The sequence below is a fragment of the Elgaria multicarinata genome, chromosome 5 (genome assembly GCF_023053635.1).
Source record: "Elgaria multicarinata webbii isolate HBS135686 ecotype San Diego chromosome 5, rElgMul1.1.pri, whole genome shotgun sequence".
Taxonomy (NCBI): Eukaryota; Metazoa; Chordata; class Lepidosauria; order Squamata; family Anguidae; genus Elgaria; species Elgaria multicarinata.
The window spans coordinates 109,728,921-109,742,663 of NC_086175.1; the positions used below are offsets into that span (position 1 = coordinate 109,728,921).

The following is a 13,743-nucleotide window of genomic DNA, read 5'->3' on the forward strand; positions in this document are numbered from 1 at the left end:
CATACATTATGGTGGGACATAGGAGAGGGCTTTCTGTGGCACCCCGACTGTAGAACGCCCTCCCTTTGGAGGACTGACTGGTGCCAGCACTGACTTCATTCCAGCACAAAGTAAAGACATGGCTTTTTAACAAAGCCTTTGATGGCTAAATTCACCAAGCTTGCACATTGTTTTAACTGTTTTAATTGGTTTTATTGCTTTTAAATTCTATACTGGTTTTAGCTTGATTAATGGTTTAATTTGTTTTAGCTGCGTATATTTATTGTTTTATATTGTATAATTTTATCTGTACACTGCCCTGAGATCCTAGTGATATAGAGTGGGATATACGTAAATGTTTTAATAAAGAAAGAAAGAAAGAAACTGTGGAATCAAATAAATCACAGTCTAGAATGTTGTAGTTATTTTCCTAAAAGAAACAAATACATAAGAAGCCAAACTTCAGACCCATTCCTTTTTTGGGATTCACTGTGTATCCTTGGTCCCCTATCCTATGTCAATGCAGCCATATGCCCAATTTCCTCAACCTGGTGTTCTCCAGGTGTTTTGGATTTGATCTCCCATCAGTCCCTGCAAACATGACCAATGCTCAGGAATGCTGGAAGTTGTCATCCAAAACATCTGGAGATTGGGAACGACTGCCCTATGCTATGTTCAAACACCTCAAATTATTTTCTCTTCTTGAGATTACTCCCACCACCCCATGCATTCATGCCCTTTTTGATTGCACACCCAAAGCTAGTGGGATAATGAGATGTGCCTTACCTCCTGGAGAAACTTTTCACTTATTTGCCCAAAAGGATGACCTGAAGATTTAATGCCAGACACCACGAGTCCAGAACTGTAAATCCGAGGCTTCTGCAAGTCGGGTTTAAACTTGTCATAGAGCATGTTGCCTGGTTTAATATCTCCATCACTGGAAGTCCTCTGTTCCGTTGCCACTGGCATGCCGCAAGCCGGAGGGGCGTAGGGTAATCCAGCGGGAGCAAACGTATGGTCAAGCTGGCTTATTGCCTGGGGGTTTCTCCTGATGTAAGTGATTATTTTGGGCCTCACATGCTTGGGCTTGGGGATGTCTGGTTTTGTCTCCATCTTATCTTCTGGCTTCTCAATGCAATAGCTCTCTCCATCATCCGTGGCTGGATGGGAGCCCTTGGAATGTACCAGGATAGGCTTGGGGATGCCACTATTACAGGCAGGCACTTTAGGGGATAGGCTGAGCAACTGTGCGCCGTCCACAGGAGGTAGGACTGCGGAGGAGGGAAGCTTGTCGACATGAAGCGTATAGAGATCTTTCAGGCTGCTGTTTGATCCGGTGGCGTGGCTATTCACATTCACCATCGCCATAGGGCGCAAAGGTGCCGGGGCACATAAAAAGGTATCCGTCCTTCCCGATATTTTATAGCTCTCCAGCGTATCACTGGACCCCTGTTTCCTCGCAATAACCATCTTCTTGCTCTGAATCGCAAAGCTTGCCACCTCTGAATCACAGTCCTGGGTGTTAGCAAGCACATTTTCCACACTAAGTGCCTTTGGATGTTCCAGGTGATCAGAGGTGAGCGTTGTTGTAGCATTTTCGCTCTGCCCTTTGATGGGCAGCTGTTTGCTTTCATGATTGTCCCAATGTTTGCCATCTGGCTGATCAGTATTCTGCATGAGAGGCACATGCCCATCTCCTGCCTGAATGCAACTTGCGTCAGCATCGTGCCGCGTTTTTTCTCTTGTAAGTGTCAATTTGCCACTGTGTTTATCATCCTCAGCAAGAGCCAGTACAGAATCCACCTCGTTTGCAGCCACGCGTTCCTCACTGGCTTGGCTTCTTGCCCTGCTGTCGCTAGGACTACTTCCTTTTCTGAAACCTGGGGAGTTGCTACCACTTACTAGTCTGTCACTGGCAGAGTCAAGCCCCTCGTTTAAGTATGGGCCATTTCCTTTGCTACAAGGCTCTTGCGCCGGGAGCAATTTTACTCTGTGTACTTCGGACCCATAATTTTTTTTATTCTGCACTGCAATATTGTTTTCCTCCACCTGACATCCGAGAAATTCAACCAGCATAACCCTGTCATTTTTTTGCTGACACATACTTCTAGGCTGCGAAGACAGAGGACTTCTTAACTCTGCCTTTACTCTCTTTTCACCCTGATGATCTAATTGTGCTTCGGATCTACACATTTCATTGGATTTAACAGCTGAATATAGATCAACAGGAGCAGAGTGCGGAGAGCTTTGCTTATTGAAGTTTGGGACACTGTCCACCCCCGTCTGTGTCGCTGGGACATTTATTTTGTTAGTTTCTGAGGTAGGTGAATGTTTAGAGTAACGCACAATATTTCCCTCTGAGGAGCTATCGGCTGGGTGAAACACCATGCCTAAAAAATGGTCTGCGGACGTTTTCCGGGATTTCTCGGTGTCCCCAATCAAATGATGTGAGGTGTCAATGGAATCCAGAGAGGCAGAAAGCAAACGCTTACCTGATACGCGGCCAACAAATTCTTTTCCAAAACCTTCTGTTTTAGCCATAAGTTTCCTTGATCTCCCCAAGGAAAGGCGTTTGATCCCTTCTGGCTCAATCCTTCGAGGGGTTTTATCCTTTGAAACATGCTGAATGAGATCAGCGTCGCTTTTGGAAAGAACCACTGAAAAGGTATCGTTTGTATTAACTCTCAGATTAGACAAACTATGGCCTCGGCTGATAGGGATGAGCCTCGAAGTCTCCTTAATCCCATCCGTCCTATAATCCTTATACAATTCCCTGCTGGTGGTAGAAGGCAGCCTAAACTCTGAGAGACCCGTAGTACCCTGAAGTCTGTTCCTCTCTGAATTTAATTGTGTGATATTTTCTGGCCCGCTAGTGTTCAAACATCTAGTTTCCCCTGACAAATCACTGGTTTTTATCTCCCCTCTAACCTCGGATGTGATTTGATTGGCATTTGTGTCTCCAACAGTCATCAGGTGTTCATTGTTATTTTTCATCTCGTTTCTGTTGCCTTGTAATAAATTGTAACATGACTTGTTTGGAACCAGCGGTATACTCATTTTCAGATTTCAAGGGGCCTGTCCTTCCACAGCCCGACGGAAAGGTAAATCTTCTCCAACTACGTTAGCCACTCAGCATGCCTCTCTTAATGGGGATTCAAACTACAAACACATCATCAGAAAAAATATCCTTTGCAAACCACTCGAGCCTCTTGGCAGTCACATCCTTCTGGGATTTAAGAAATGCAAAAGACATCCATTAGGATCCCTCTTGATGACAGATACTCCATTGGGCCTGCAAGAGAAGAAACACAGGCTTATGCCCATTTATATCACATAAAAGAGCTACAGGTCTGTATTCAGAGTTTTATATCCAACATGACAAAGCACCTATTGAGTATTTTCCACTGCTAGTTTTTCAACAACAACCTTCTATCAGAGATCCACATGGAACTCATTTTTCTGAATAGGTTTACAACAGAGGTGCATAACATTTTTGGTCCCAAGACACTTGTGTAAGCTCATGTACACACAAACACACACATACAAACTCACAACCCTTGTTAGCGATACAGAAGGGATTCACTTGCTAGTACGAGGAAGGGAATCCCTAGGGTTTTGCTTGCTAGTGGTGGGAAGGAAATCCATTCCTTTTCTTTGATCTCTTATCAGACATTGGCGATAAGGGAATGGATTCTCTTGCTAGTGCTAGTGTGGGAAACCCCTGGTAGTACTGTTGCAGTGGCAGATGCAGAGGTGCCTGGCTGATTACCAGAAATGATTCAGCAGGCTGCACTTTTTGCATCCCTGGTTTACAACATGATCCACTACCCCACCTCCCAGAGTTTTTTAAAGCAAATTTTCCAATTGCACAAATGCCCTGTCAAACGTCCCTCCCCACCCCCGCCCATGCCAAACATATTATTTCTCTTTCACAACAAGACAGATTATCACCAACACTAGCAGCACCTTAAAGACAGATTGACAGGGCCATATGGATACCCAGGAAGGATGACAGACCAAGAGAAGTACACCACTGGTTGTCACATACAGCCCCCAGTTAAAAACGCTGCAATGGATCATCAGTGAACTCCAACCCATCATCAGCACTGACACTTTTCTCACACAAGCCTTGGGAGGCAGACCAGTCCTGGCCCACAGACAACCTCCCAACCTGAAGCAGATGCTAACCAGCAATAGTACATAGGACAGAGTCACAGGCAGAGGGACCAGACCATACAATAGACCCAAGTGCCAACTCTTCCCCCACATCTATTCAGGCGACACTGTCACAGGATCCAACAACATCAGTCATACCATCAAGGGCTCTTTCACCTGCATCCTTATATAATTTGTGTTACATGCCATCCCTGACTTTGTCTATTTTAAGTTCTTAATAAACACATACACATAACACATGTCTTATTTTTTTTCACCATTTTTTCAACTGGACATTATCAGATTTCCAACTGCACATTTTTCCCAACTGCACATTTTGTGTCCAACTGCACAATTAAAAAAACCCTGCTACCTCCAACTACCTCGCAAGTTTTACCATTTTAGCCTTGCAAAGCAAGGAGTCAGTACAGTTTTAGGCTGCCCAATAGCCAAAGCTCTTTGGGTGGTTCATAACAATTAATACCATAAAATACAAACATGATAAAATGTAGTATGAAAGTTTAAAACAAAAGTATAAAATAAAACATAAAAACCAAAATAAACCCCAGCAGCAGAGCAAAGATTGAAAATACTGCAACAAATTTAAAACAAGAGAAACTGAAAGACTAAAATGCCTGGGAAAATAAGATCTTTGCCTGGTGCCGAAAAAGCACAACATAGATGTAACCCCTATGGAGTAGATGGTTTAGTCCCTGGGGTGGGACTCTCACTCAGAGGGAGGGCTAGAGAAGAAACAGCTAAAAAAAGAGAAACCGTTGTTCTGCTGAAAGCGGCATGTAAGAAAATTGCTGTTTAATTATGGGCTCTTATCACCTTGTATAAGGTAAATTGAACTGTTAATTGTGTACAGTAGAATTTCAAGGGGATGGGGGATCATTTGTTTGCATCCTTGACATTTGTCCTAATTATATTATTGCAGGGCTAATACTTTGAACTACAGTGTTGAGTTACTGATTGGGGATTGCCCTGGGAAATTAAAGTTAAGAAAAATCTACAAAAGGGACTTCCAAAATACTCAGCACCTGGAGATACAGAACAATGTGGGACTGCGTTACAAGCAAGAGATCCATTTGCAATTTGTGGCATATTTCTGTAAACTGATGTTTACTAAAGACATATTTTGTTCTAGTTTTTTTTTTTTTTGCAAGTTTATTCTAATTAAGCCCCTTAGAACTCAAACGAGTAGAAGTTACATAGACACCAGGACCGGATCTACACTACTGCTTTAAAGCACTTTATAACAGTTATAAAGCGCTTTAACTGCTTTAAAGCGCTATAAAACTGTTATAAAGCGCTTTAAAGCAATAGTGTAGATCCGGCCCAGGTGAGCCTCTCTGGGGAGCTCATTCCACAGTTGTCAGCTCTCAATTTTCCTGTCTCCATCACCCTAATCTACCCCCCAAAATGGTTCCTCCTCCGCCATCCCAAACAGACCCCCCTTTCCCTTATATCAGCAACTGTAGGTATCCCTAGGAGAACTACTTCTCCAATAGTCCCCTGCGCTCCATCACAATATTAGCAAAGGTGACAGGGGAACAAAGAGGGGACTGGAGGGGAAGGAAAAAAATGTAGTGCCACTGATTTGCAATTGGAAGGGGGTCTCTTGGGGATGGAGACAAATGGTTTGGGGTTGTTGTTTTTTAATCCAGGTTTTGTAATGATAGACCTTTATCCTAATATGATATTTATATGGAAAAGGGCTCTGGCTCTGGTAGAACACAGAGTTTTCCTGCAGAAGGCCCCAGGTTCAAAGGAAGTCAGGTAGGTATCAGGGCTGCAGCAATAGCAGAAATACAAGGGGCAGCAAAATAAGAATTGATGGAGGAAAATGTGTTTCACTCAGACAAGCTATTTCCTTTTATTACTTTGAATGACTTTTCTCATGTACCCAGAGTCTGAGGTGCCAACATCAATTCAAGCTCATTTAGGGAAAGACTAAAGAAAAAGAATTAGATGACTGAGTCAAATGATTGGACTCAAATCAAAACAATGATGAATTCCAATTATACTTTAATTTTCCCTCCCTTATCTCATATAGCATTTCCGCAGCTACATTTCCAGGCAGAGCACATTTAAAATGAAAACGGATCTGTTATCAGAATTTCCCAGTGTTATTTAGAAAATCTTTCTTTTTTTTTTTTTTTTAAAAAAAAAAACCTTTTTTGAATGCCTTTTCAAATGCCAGTATGTACCAATGCAAAACTGAAGCGCTCAGCTAATAATTTGGGGTTATAGGATTTGGAAGTGGTTAGTATTCCCTGGGAGGCTGAGAGAGGGAGATGTATGTGGATAAAGTAGAATAATCTTAAATTGTCTTTTAAAATATTTTTCTATATGAATAAATTTTATTCTTATTTTGTTTAACAACCACATCTGCTCAGCCATATGCGCTACTTCAGGTGGACAATACACGCGCACACTCACACACAAAGGTTTATTATTCCTTCACTCTTTTCGAAGCTAAAGAACAGGGTGGTGGCAACGAAGGAGAGGTTTAATAATAGATGTCACAGAAGCTGGTGATGCCACACAGCACTTGGTCCCTGCAAGTCCTGATTTCAACACTGAACGGGACCCAGAATGAACCCTCTGCTAATCTCACTCATTGTGATCATCATAGAACAGTAGAGTTGGAAGGGGCCTATAAGGCCATCAAGTCCACCCCCTGCTCAGTGCAGGAATCCACCCTAAAGCATCCCTGACAGACTGATGTCCAGCTGCCTCTTGAAAGCCTCTAGTGTGGGAAAGCCCACAACCTCCCTAGGTCATGGGTTCCATTGTCATACCACTCTAACAGTCAGGAGATTTTTCCTGATGTCCAACTGGAATCTGGCTTCCTGTAACTTGAACCCATTGGTCCGTGTCCTGCACTCTGGGAGGATCGAGAAGAGATCCTGGCCCTCCTCTGTGTGGGAACTTTTCAAGTCCTTGAAGAGTGCTATCATGTCTCCCCTCAACCTTCTCTTCTCCAAGCTAAACATGCCCAGTCCTTTCAGTCCTCTCCTCATAGGACTTTATTTCCAGACCACTGATCATCCTCGTTGCCCTCATCATCCTTTCTCCATGCAGGCACCCTTCCACATACTGAGAAGGGAGGGCATTGCATTTCATAGAATCATAGAATAGCAGAGTTGGAAGGGCCCTACAAGGCCATCGAGTCCAAACCCCCCCCCCCCGCTCAATGCAGGAATCCACCCTAAAGCATCCCTGACAGATGGTTGTCCAGCTGCCTCTTGAATGCCTCTAGTGTGGGAGAGCCCACAACCTCCCTAGGTAACTGATTCCATTGTTGTACTGCTCTAACGGTCAGGAAGTTTTTCCTGATGTCCAGCCGGTATCTGGCTTCCTTTAACTTGAGCCCGTTATTCTGTGTCCTGCACTCTGGGAGGATTGAGAAGAGATCCTGGCCCTCTTCTGTGTGACAACCTTTTAAGTATTTGAAGAGTGCTATCATATCTCCCCTCAATCTTCTCTTCTCCAGGCTAAACATGCCTAGTTCTTTCAGTCTCACTTCATAGGGCTTTGTTTCCAGACCCCTGATCATCCTGGTTGCCCGCCTCTGAACACGCTCCAGCTTGTCTGCGTCCTTCTTGAATTGTGGAGCCCAGAACTGGACGCAATACTCTAGATGAGGCCTAACTAGGACCGAATAGAGAGGAACCAGTACCTCACGCAATTTGGAAGCTATACTTCTATTCATGCAGCCCAAAACAGCATTTGCCTTTCTTGCAGCCATATCACACTGTTCACTCATATTCAGCTTGTGATCTACAACAATTCCAAAATCCTTCTCGTTTGTAGTATGGCTGAGCCAAGTATCCCCCATCTTGTAACTGTGCATTTGGTTTCTATTTCCTAAATGTAGAACTTGGCATTTATCCCTATTAAATTTCATTCTGTTGTTTTCAGCCCAGTACTCCGGCCTATCAAGATCACTTTGAAGTTTGTTTCTGTCTTCCAGAGTATTAGCTATCCCACCCAATTTTGTGTCATCTGCAAATTTGATAAGCGTTCCCTGCACCTCCTCATCCAAATCATTAATAAAAATGTTGAAGAGCACTGGGCCCAGGACTGAGCCCTGCGGCACCCCACTCGTTGCCTCTCCCCAGTTTGAGAATGTTCCATTGAAGTACTCTTTGAGTCCGATTCTCTAGCCAACTGTGAATCCACCTAATAGTTGTTCCATCTAGCCCACTTTTATCTAGTTTGTTAATCAGAATATCATGGGGCACTTTGTCAAAAGCTTTGCTGAAGTCAAGATATATGACATTCCCACAGTCCACAAGGGAGGTTACCCGATCAAAAAAATGAGATCAAATTAGACTGACAGGATTTGTTCCTGACAAATCCATGTTGGCTTCTAGTAATCACTGCATTGATTTCAAGGTGTTTACAGATTGACTTCTTTATAATCTGCTCCAGAATTTTCCCAGGGATGGATGTCAGACTGACTGGTCTGTAGTTCCCAGGTTCCTCCTTTTTGCCCTTTTTGAAGATAGGGACAACGTTAGCCCTCCTCCAGTCGTCTGGCACCTCACCCGTCTTCCATGATTTTGCAAAGATAATAGACAAAGGTTGTTAAAGTTCTTCCGCTAGCTCCTTCATTACTCTTGGATGCAGTTCATCGGGCCCTGGAGATTTGAACTCATTCAAGGAAATTAGGTGTTCTTTGACCATTTGTTTATCAATCTCAAACTGCAATCCTGCCCCCTCAACTTCTGCTTCACTTTTTCCAGGGGGGGCCATAGACCCGCTTTTGGGAGAAGACTGAGGCAAAATAGGAATTGAGCACTTCAGCCTTTTCTTTGTCATCTGTTATCAATTTGCCATCCTCATTAAGCAGTTGAACCACCATTTCTTTTCTCTGTCTTTTACTACTCACGTATCTGAAGAAAGCCTTTTTATTGCTTTTAGCATCCCTCGCTAATCTCAGCTCATTCACAGCTTTAGCCTTCCTGACGCCATTTTGGCACTTCTGCGCCACTTGTCTGTACTCTTCTTTTGTAGCCTGGCCTTCCTTCCACTTCCTATATGTATCCCTTTTTGTTTTCAGGTCATCTCTAAGCTTTTTGTGGAGCCACATTGGTTTCCTTTGTTGTCTTCTATCTTTTCTCCTTGTTGGAATTGTTTGTAACTGTGCCTTTAAAATTTCCTTTTTTAAATACTCCCACCCATCCTGCACTCCTTTTCTCATTAGGCTCACTTGCCATGGTTCTGAGTTTATTAAAATCAACTTTCCTAAAATCCAGAGTACGTGTATGGCTACACTCAACTTTTGTCTCCATAATCAAGAATTCAAGTATGACGTGGTCACTTTCCCCCAGAGTTCCCATAACTGCCACTTTATCCACTAAGTCATCCCTATTGGTCAATATCAAGTCAAGGATTGCCGATCCTCTAGTTCCTTCCTCCACTTTCTGTAGGAGAAAGTTATCACCCACGCATGTCAGGAATTTCTTGGAAGGGCCGCTTTTGGCAGTATTTGTCTCCCAACAGAGACAATTTAGTGGAGCCTTCTTCCATCCTTCTCCCTACTTGGCTGTACCTCCATTCCTGTGTCCTCCACCACACTGGCCATGACACAGAAGAGGAAGTGGATGCACCCTGAGCAAGAAAGTGAACACAAAACGTAAGAAGAGCCCTGCTGGATCAGACCAAACACCCATCCAGGCAGGATCAACACTACTGCTTTAAAGCACTTTAAAGCGCTTTATAACAGTTTTGACAACTGTTGGGGCCCAGGACACACTCCATATACAGTTGTCAAAACTATTATAAAGCGCTTAAAGCAATAGCGTAGATCCCACCCCAGTCAAGCATCCTGCTCCCCACTGAGGCCAGCCAGATGACTTTGGGAAGCCCACAAGCAGGACATGAAAGGAATAACCGTTTCCTGCTGTTGTTCCTGAGAAGCTGGCATTCAGGGGCATGCTGCCTCTGAAGCTTAGCGGCAATATGTCAGGGTTGCATATATACGCCTCTTAGACCTTGCCAAACTAGACTGCCATGACTAGGGAACTGCCAGATCCAAGAAACAATTAATTCAGAAAGGTCAAAACACATAATGAATGCATCGCAAGCATTTTGTTACTAATCGAGGGTAACCATATGGAAAGGAGGACAGGGCTCCTGTATCTTTCACAGTTGTATAGAAAAGGGAATTTCAGTGGGTGTCATTTGTATGCATGGAGCACCTGGTAAAATACCCTCTTCCTCACAACACTTAAAGCTGCAGGAGCCCTGCTGTCTTTTGAATCTGGTCACTCTAGCTAAAGAGGGCAGGGCTAGTGCAGCTTTAACTGATGTGATGAAGGGGGAATTTCACCAGGTGCTGCATGCATACAAATGACACCTGCTGAAATTCCCTCTTCTATACAACTGTGAAAGATACAGGACCCCTGTCCTCCTTTACATATGGTCACCCTAGCTAATCTTTAGGGCGCATGTCTTTTGCATCACAATAATCACAGCTCTGTAAATTTGATCAGTTGGTTTGATATTTTTTTTAAGTGTTTTTCTGAATTAAAAACATTCATAGCGATTCGTCCAGTACATAGCCGTGTTCTTATTTACAATGCAGAAACGGAGGGGCGAACCACCTGCAGGCATCAGCCAGGTTTCAAAAGTCCTCTGCACGCTATCAGTTCAGGCCTCTTGCTGGCCTCATGCTATGTGGGAAGGAAGAGAGAGGGAGAGAAAAGGCTGTGGCAAGGAGTGCCTGCCCACCTTTGGCTCTGTCCCCACCCATTGCAGGACCCGGCACACACGACACCCACACCCACACACACGACGAAAAAGAAGAAGATTGCCCAATACAGCTTTAGCATCTCAGAAACATGATGTGCAAAAGAATGTTCAAAGTCTGTTCACTGAAATTTAACTTTTTTTCCTTGCCACATGAAGTTTGCTCAACATTAAAGTGTGATTATTATTATTATTATTAGAAAAACTCAATTTATTTTTATTTCTTACACTCAGAATGCTTTTCAACAACACTTGATCTTGTTCTGACTTTATACTGTTAGTTTTACCCTACCCAGTGCCTGTTTACCCTACCCTGTGCCTGTTTGCATTCTCTTCCCCTCCTTATTGTTTTATTATGGTTTTATTAGAATGTAAGCCTATGCGGCAGGGTCTTGCTATTTACTGTTTTACTCTGTACAGCACCATGTACATTGATGGTGATATATAAATAAATAATAATAATAATAACCTCTACAGATGTCCCTAGGCAAATTTTCAACAAAGACACAAATCTGTTGACATTTATAACACATATGAGCAATTTTCTGGGTGGTTGTATACTATGATATCCATTGATCACAGCATTGATTGCTGTGTTCCCTAAAATGTTTCAGAATTTCCTGGACTTTAGAACACAACTTCTATTTATTTGCGTAGGAACACATTTTGGAACAATTCTTCTGTGCCATTAAGCAATTGATATGGAAATAAACATTACAGTGAATAGAGCATTCAGAGAAAATAATTATAAAAGCAGTGTTGGATATTTTAAAAGTACAGTCAAAAATAAAAATTGCTTGTATGTTATGTAAAAAAAGAGAACAAGATCACAACTCAGTTTAAAAAACAAAAGGAAAGGAAATTGAAGACAAAAGTGATGGAGACATTTGTTAGAAAACCTGTTCACAGTACTTGCTGCCATTGAAGCATTTTGGATTACTTGCCAGGGATTGAGAAAAACCTCCTTTTGAGGCCTTAAACTAAAAAACAGGATGGAAGAACTACTTAAAGTTTACAAACCCCTATACTCCCACGGTATTGCTCATTCATGGCAATAACAGAACTGTTTTTCTGATGAAGTCTAAATATATGATGAAAGAGGACAAAAATTGATTTATCTGACTTATAAAAAACAACCTATTTGATTTGTATAAAACAATTTGACTTTGTATGCAATTGTGTGCTCTTTAGCATTGTTTAGTTTTGTTTTCTGTTCAACTGCTGCCCTCTTTGGTTTGATATTCTGTTAGAAAAAAATACATTAAAAAAAACCCTAATATGTTACTCATGAACATCTCAGAATTCCTAAAGCTTCCTAGATGATTTGTATTTTTTTCCCATTTAAACAGAACTACTTTGTCATGTTTTCTTTAATCCCGCAAGATAATTAATTGGTCCTCTTTTTCAGAGTCACACTAGCTTCAGTGTCAACCAAAACATGATAACGCATAAAGAGAGGAGTCAGGATTGCACCCGCCGACCTTACACCAGAAATTCAGGCATTGTGGATCTGAGTCCTACACATGCATACCAATTGTTCAGGAAGAGTTGGATCAAGAAAGGAGTATATGACTCATTTTTCTGGGTCAATTTCTTGCCAACTGAATTATCATTGGGAACCTTTCCAAAAGGAAATATCATCTACATGTTCTTCAGAAAGTTCCTAGACTTCTGGTCAGAGAGTATTGATTTAAAACAAGGCAATTTAAATCAGCCAGGGAGAAAGGGGACACTTTATATCAATGATTTAAATCAAGTTTTCCAGTGATAGTTCTTCATGTATTTCCTAAACAATGCCACAAATCTGACCCTGCAATTTTAGGGTCCCTGGCAGTGGATCTTTCCCTCTAAGGATAGAAACAGAGGTTTGCCCTTAGAAAGTTGACCTCGGATCCCTCCCTCTCTGCTCCTGTGGAATCCTCTATAGCTGGTCCCTCTCCAACAATGGAACTCCAGAGATGGAAAGGGATGAAAGGAGATGTGCCAGGTGTGTGGCAGTGGGTATGCCAGGAGAGGCTGTGGTTCCTTTGGCTTCACAGCTCTCCTGGTCTCCAGACATGCCCACAAGCTGAGTGGAAATCTGTGCCAGCTAGGAATGTCCTGCTTTATTTATTTATTTATTTAATTACATTTATATACCGCCCCACAGCCGAAGCTCTCTGGGCGGTTTACAACATTTAAAAATAGTAAACATTAAAAGTATACAATTTAAAAACACACACACACACACACACACACACACACACACACACACATAAAAACAGTATAAAAACAACAGTATCCATGCTTGTGGATTCCTGGTCAACAGCTGATTGGCCACTGCATGAACAGAATGCTGGACTAGATGAAACCTTGGTCTGGTCCAGTATGGTTCTTCTTATTTATGAGAAATTTGTTTCAGTTTCTTATTGACCAAAATTTGAGCAGGAAATGAATGTGGACTCAAATGCGAAGTGTAGTCTAAATCCAAACATTTCTAAACTTGTGGTGCGATTTGCACAACAACAACACAATATGTTTGAAAAAATGCATATGCTTGAAAAATACAAATAAAAATTCATACATTTGAAAAAAATGTTAACAAACATGCTTTAAATCAATGGGAGAAAATATGAACATTAAAAAAATGTGTACCACTGATGTGCACATTTGGAAAAATGTGTAGGAGCCTGTTCAGACAACACGCTAAGCCATGTTTAGAGCCGCTAACCCTTTAGCAGCAAGTGGTTAGTGAGCATGGTTATGTAACCATGGTTAGGAAAAACGCCATTTACACAACACGCTAAGCCATCATGGTTAGCTCAAAATACTTAACCGTCATGGCTTAGCATGTTGTCTGAACAG

At 42.3% G+C, this 13,743-nt stretch overlaps 1 protein-coding gene across 1 annotated transcript in view; it reads right to left on the reverse strand.

Moving 5' to 3' along the window:
* The window catches only part of MTUS2 (microtubule associated scaffold protein 2), a 371,748-nt gene that overhangs the window by 237,452 nt on the left and 120,553 nt on the right, over positions 1-13,743 (reverse strand). The window contains exon 2 of the mRNA XM_063126999.1: positions 766-3,271. Coding sequence (XP_062983069.1) covers positions 766-3,036 — 2,271 coding nt within the window. The 5' untranslated portion in view covers positions 3,037-3,271. The remainder of the gene's footprint in view (positions 1-765; positions 3,272-13,743) is intronic.